At 48.4% G+C, this 6,106-nt stretch overlaps 2 protein-coding genes across 2 annotated transcripts in view; both read left to right on the top strand.

Annotated features, from left to right (window-relative positions):
• Positions 1 to 2,799, top strand: part of stil (STIL centriolar assembly protein) — a 6,544-nt gene extending 3,745 nt beyond the window's left edge. The window contains exons 12-17 of the mRNA XM_025053367.1: positions 49 to 78; positions 226 to 316; positions 391 to 541; positions 780 to 864; positions 955 to 1,361; positions 1,533 to 2,799. Coding sequence (XP_024909135.1) covers positions 49 to 78; positions 226 to 316; positions 391 to 541; positions 780 to 864; positions 955 to 1,361; positions 1,533 to 2,100 — 1,332 coding nt within the window. The 3' untranslated portion in view covers positions 2,101 to 2,799. The remainder of the gene's footprint in view (positions 1 to 48; positions 79 to 225; positions 317 to 390; positions 542 to 779; positions 865 to 954; positions 1,362 to 1,532) is intronic.
• Positions 2,800 to 2,833: 34 nt separating this feature from the next.
• Positions 2,834 to 6,106, top strand: part of LOC103392527 (ephrin-A2-like) — a 4,667-nt gene continuing 1,394 nt past the window's right edge. The window contains exons 1-2 of the mRNA XM_008329154.3: positions 2,834 to 3,043; positions 3,840 to 4,590. Of these exons, the coding sequence (XP_008327376.1) occupies positions 4,478 to 4,590 (113 nt within the window). The 5' untranslated portion in view covers positions 2,834 to 3,043; positions 3,840 to 4,477. The remainder of the gene's footprint in view (positions 3,044 to 3,839; positions 4,591 to 6,106) is intronic.

The raw sequence follows: 6,106 nt of genomic DNA, 5'->3' as shown, positions 1-6,106 counted from the left end.
CTGGGCGGTGTTACACAAACGGACCCTTATCAGCTCCTCCTCCAACAGGACCGACAACTGCGCCTCCTGCAGGCTCAGGTAAAAACACTGCAGTAGAACAGTTCTGGTGTCCACCGTGGTCCAAGTCCAGTGAAGATCCCCGAGTCTTTGGGTCTGTACCAGGACCATGTGAGAGTCCATGGTCCTGGTACTGTGTGTGAGTGGACATGTGTTCTGTCTCTGCAGGTCCAGATGCTGTTGGAGGCTCAGGCCAAGATTCAGACCTCCAGGCAGCAGGAGGAGCCAAAGAGCACCAACAGCGTTGCCGTGGGGACAGGTGTGTGTGTCTCTGTGTGTGTGTGTGTGTGTGGACTAATACTGGTGATGTAACACAAGTGTGAACTTTTAAAGGTTCCAGTCTCTTCTGGTCTGACCCGCTCCATGAGGCTGAAGCTCCGCCCACTTCCACCTCCTTACCTGAGCCCTGTGTTTCTGTCAGAGGAGCAGAGAACTGTGACATCACACATCCAGCTGCTCCTGCCTCCCCCACTCTGCAGCTCAGGTGAGAACATGTGATGACGTCACAGTGGGGGGGGTGACGTCACAGTGGGGGGGGTGACGTCACAAAACTCTTTTTTTGTGTCATGAACTAAAACTTTCGGATGTTACTTGTTGCTACATGTTTATGATGTTGATGTTTATGATGATGTCATCATCATGAGTCAGTGTGAATGTGCTGATGTCATCATCATGAGTCAGTGTGAATGTGCTGATGTCATCAGTGGTGTCTGCTCCCACAGTGGCTCAGCTGATCCTCCTCAGAGTCCAGAGAGTGTGGGTCTGGTCAGACATGAAGACCAGCAGAGCTTCTACCACAGTCTGATGGTAACTTACACACACACACACACACACTCACACTTGTATGGACCTGACAAGCCCATATCCCCCCCCCCACTCCTTCTTCCATGTCCCCAGACTCAGCTGACCAGTCGTCTCCAGGAGTCCAGAAACAGACAGGAAGTTGATGAGGGGGAGGAGCCCTGTCACAGGAGGAGGAGTCTGTCCACAACTCCAGACTCCGCCCTGTCCTCATCTTCATGTTTGAGGGGGAATCAGCTGGAGGAGAGGGAGGAGGTGAGGAGGAGGAGGAGCCTTCCTGCAGAGGCTGATTCTTCCTCTTCGTTAAGAAGGAATAAGTGGGAGAAAAAGGAGGAGGAGCTCAGGAGGAGGAGGAGCCTGTCAGGGAGGTCCGTCTCCTCCTCGGTGTCTGACACAGTGGTCGGTGCCACCGTGAGGCAGCTGCAGCAGCTGGGGGTGGACGTGGACGGAGACGAGCTGACGGAGTCGTCGAGACGGCGCCTCAGAGCCGTGGAGAGTGCTGGGTACGTCCTGACCTGCAGCCACCAGGGGGAGCTGCTAACACCAATATGTCTTTGATCTACTCTTTACATCCAAATTATTCATAAAACAAAGAACTGAGAAGAAGCTGAAAGTCCACAGATGTGAGGTCACTGAGTGTGTGTGTGTGTGTGTGTGTGTGTGTGTGTGTGCAGGACCCTGGCCAGCATCAACCCTGCGGCGCTGCTGTCCACTCTCAGCGTGACAGATCCTACGGTCAGCTCTCTGTTTCCTGGCGCCAGCGTTGACCTGAGTCTGGAGGCCAACGCCATCGCGCTGCGTTACCTCAGCGACTCCCAGCTCAGCAGGTTGTCTCTGGGAGGCCACGCCTCCTGCTCGAGCCCCACCCCCTCCTACGGCTCCATGCTGTCGCCAAGCGACATGTCTTTGGCCACCAGGAAGTACATGAGGAGGTATGGCTTGATCCAGGAGGAGGAGGAGGAGGAGGAGGAGGCAGAGCACCAACAACGGGAAGAGGAAGTGGAGGAGGAGGAGGAGGAGGCGGCCCTGAACGTCAGCCTCCTCCAACGGAGTCAGCTGATCAGAGAGCTGCGGCCAAAGATGCAGGTGTTTTCCAGAAACATCACAGCTAACAGCGCTAACAAAGAAAACTGCCCCAGCGGGCGGCCATCATTAGTGAGGGCGAGCAGCCGGCAGTCGGAGGCTTCAGTGGGAAACATCCTGGACCTGAGTCGCCTGAGGCAGCTGCCCAAACTCTTCTGAAGCTGAAGCTGAGTCTGAGGCAGAGAAGCCACGACAACAACGACAACAACAACGACAACACGCTGCCTCCACACCTGTCACAACAACCGTCCACAGGTCCACACACACACACACACACACACCTGTGGTCCTCTGTGCTAATTCACTCGAGACAAACAGCACTGTGATGAGGTCACATGATCAAACACAAGTCAACACACATGAATATATTCACCTTCTCTGAGGACTGATGAACAGGTGTAAGATCAAGTTAGCTGTTAGCCGTTAGCTGTTAGCCGTTAGCAATTAGCTGAAGAACCAAGTTTAGACAAACTGATCAGAATGAAGTTTTAAAAACGTTGTTTTTTCATCGTTACTACAGTGACTGTTAAAGATCAGGTGAAGCATCTATATTTTTACTTTATATTTATAGTCGACTGATGTGTGTATTTTATATATGTGCGTGTGTGTGTGTGTGTGTGTCAGATGATTTGGCTATTTTAGACCCCACTAATAAACCCTGGTCACTCTGAACACACTGCTCCACTTCGACGTTCTTCAAAGATAATATTCTCTGACATTCAAAGGAAAACTTTTCAAAGTATTAAAATGTATTATTATTCTTTTTACCTTCTTCTTTTTCTTTCGGCTTTGTTCCTTTTTTCTCTCCAGGAGTTGCTACAGCAGATCATTGATTTCCATCTGTCCCTGTTCTCTGCATCTCCTCCTCTGACTCCAACTATCTGCATGTCCTCCCTCACTGCATCCATATATCTCCTCTTTGACCTTCCTCTCTTTCTCCTACCTGGTAGCTCCATCTCTAACATTCTTCTACCAATGTGTCCACTGTCCCTCCCTGGTCCTACAGACATACATTTATGTCTGTGTGCGTGTGTGTGTGTGTGTACTAGGGCAGTCTAAATGACTTGTTGAGGACGATGACTGGACTGTAGTCTCCCAACAGGTGAGAAACACTGACATCTACAGGCTGATATTGGTCTGTCTGTTCCAGCAGTATACAGAGGCTTTGTCACATCGAGGACAAGGCTAACTGGCTAAACTAAGCACAGCTAGCATGACATATGTACTGTGTGTGTGTGTGTGTGTTAGATCTGGTCACTTTACTCAAGTACTCCATTGGTCGACTACCTTTTAGAGTAGGTACAGTTCTAGCTTTTTGTATGTATGTAACAGGCTGTGAGCGCCCCCTGCTGCAACGGTAGTATTTGACTGTCTGCAGTGACATTAGCACAGATTGTATTAGCATTTGTTTTCTATTTTATTTATTCTTTCATTTGTTTTATTGTCGTCCACAGCAGATCAGACCATTGTCAGACTCCGCCTCCTCACTTTTTATTGGTCACTCATGAATTTTTCAGCATTTCTTTTGAAGGAGAGGGGGTGAGGGTCCTCATGGGACATGGAATTCTCATTAAACTTTCACAGTTTATGAATAAATGCAGATGTTGACCTCAAATGACCATATATGGTCAGAGAGGAAGAAGAAGAGGATCCTGTAGCAGCAACTGTTAGCATCAGCTACGTTAAATAAACAGACATCAGGGGAAAAGACAAACAGACAAAAGCATGAAACACTATAAATAAAAAAAAAAAGGAATGCCAAATAAAAGATGATGAGTTTTATTTTTTATTTAAACAGTGTAAATATGGACTTTGGTCTGAATTAAAATCTCTGATTTTCTCCATGGACTTTGGTCTGAACTAAAATCTCTGATTTTCTCCATGGACTTTGGTGTAAGGAGGGAGAGCGATGGGGAGAGAGAAGCTCCGCCCCTCAGCGGCTGCAGAAAAAACTAAATGGAACGCTCCTCCTGCAGCTGCATTTAAACTTTGACTCCGCTCCCCGTCTTTGTTCGTCTGATCCTGGTCCAGAGAAGAGACTGGATCTGAATGAGACGAGCAGGGTTTTGGACCGAGGCGTAGAACCTGAACCAGAGTCTGCAGCAGACGGATCACAGCTTGGCTCTGGGTCCAGAGAGCGGAGCGTGGTTCTGGAGTCAAGAGGACGCACATGGACGGAGGTACTGAGGATCGACAAGAATCAGAATCCTACTGCGGCCCAAGGACGCGATCCTGGACCTCGGTCTGACCTGGAACTATGAAAAGTGCTGGTACTGCTCCGAGTTCTGATGGAAAAAAAGAAGAAAAAGTTTTTTCAGAATCAATCGATCGTCCAGGAATATCGATTATCGACTAAAGACTAATGATCACACGAGACGAGTTCTGGTTCTGCTCAACTTTCCCTGTGTTTGGGGGAGTCCCGGTTCTGGTTCTGCACCGGATCCTGTTCCTCCTTTTAGCCTCCGTCCAGGTCCTTGTTCTGATCCTGTGATTGTTCCCGGTCCCGGTTTTGGTTCTGGTCCTGGTGTCAGCCTGGATGTTCTCCGTCCTCATGCAGCCTCTGCTGCTCCTCATGTTCTGGTTCAGCTCCGCCCTCTGTGATGTCATCGGTGACCGCCACGAGGTCTACTGGAACCGTTCAAACCCCAGGTACTGGACCTGGTCCGTCTGTGTGTGTGTGTGTGTGTGTGTAGTCCAAATGTAGGTCACACACATTCAGTGACGTCATAAATGTCTGAGACTCCAGAGAAAAAACTAAAATAACACCAACGTCAACAGAGTCGCTTTAGCAACGTCAGCAAATCTGACACGGACTCTGACGGAGTGGATCTTCATCCACCTCAGATCTAGGACCTGGACCGTGTCCTGGATTTGGGCCAGACCTTCTGGTTTTTAAATGTCAGCGTTTTTTCACTTTAAAATGATCTTCTGTTTGTTCTGGAAACTATTTGTTCATTTTTTTTAATCTGAATTTTTAAAAAAAACTTAATCTCAAACCTGAATTTAAATGTATTTTATTTTGAATTACAACTAATCCAGATTATGGGTGATAATCTAATCCCGAACCTTCACTTGATCCTGATGTTGACATCAGAAATCTGAGTCTCCTCCTCTCCTCTCCTCTCCTCACCCCCTCCCCTTCTGTCTTCCTGGTCTCCTCTCCTGGTCCTCCTCCTGCAGCAGCTGCTCCTCCTCTTTATCTTCTCCGTCTTCAGCGTCTCCATCATTTCCATAATCTGTGTGAAGGTCTTCACACAGATTTCTTAAAGACGTCTCCACCTGCTTAATCCTGTTAACTCTGGAGACTCCCCCTCTCCCCCTCTCACCCCCAACACTGCTGCCATCACCAGACCATGTGGTGAGAAGACGAAGATCTGAGTTCAGGTGGAGGACGGCTTTGTGGGAAGTTTGTGATTGGTCTGAACTAAAATCTCTGATTTTCTCCATGGACTTTGGTCTGAACTAAAATCTCTGATTTTCTCCATGGACTTTGGTCTGAACTAAAATCTCTGATTTTCTCCATGGACTTTGGTCTGAACTAAAATCTCTGATTTTCTCCATGGACTTTGGTCTGAACTAAAATCTCTGATTTTCTCCATGGACTTTGGTCTGAACTAAAATCTCTGATTTTCTCCATGGACTTTGGTCTGAACTAAAATCTCTGATTTTCTCCATGGACTTTGGTCTGTGAGCTCTTAGACTTCCACTGATTTCCTCTGTGAGGTTTGGTCAGGAACACTGTGGGACCCAGAACCAGGGCTTGAGATTCTGTTCTGATAAAGAAGAGCAGTGACCTCCTTCCCAGTGTCTCCTCCCCTTCCACCTCCTCCCCTCTGGTTGATTGACAGGTCTTATAATCACATTAAGCCCAGGGGTCACATGACCCACGAGGGTGGGAGGGAGGCTGAGTCTGTGTGACAGACAGAGAATGGGAGGGGTCAGAGTGGACTGGATGGGTCAATGATCTGGGCTGAGCTGGGCTTGCAGGGGGGGGCATGTTTGATTGACAGCTGGAGTTTCTTTAGCTTTATCGGCCGCTGTGCCGTCTTTGGCTTGTTGGTCAGATTCTTCACGTTTTTTACGATGAGTTCTATTTTTTAAAGGTTACAAGGAACATTGTTCTGAGGAGAGACCACTGTTGGGAGAGGAGGGGCTTCCTAACTGG

The sequence above is a fragment of the Cynoglossus semilaevis genome, chromosome 2 (assembly GCF_000523025.1).
Source record: "Cynoglossus semilaevis isolate Cse_v1.0 chromosome 2, Cse_v1.0, whole genome shotgun sequence".
NCBI classification, from domain to species: Eukaryota; Metazoa; Chordata; class Actinopteri; order Pleuronectiformes; family Cynoglossidae; genus Cynoglossus; species Cynoglossus semilaevis.
This window is presented reverse-complemented; position numbering and strand designations above follow the sequence as displayed.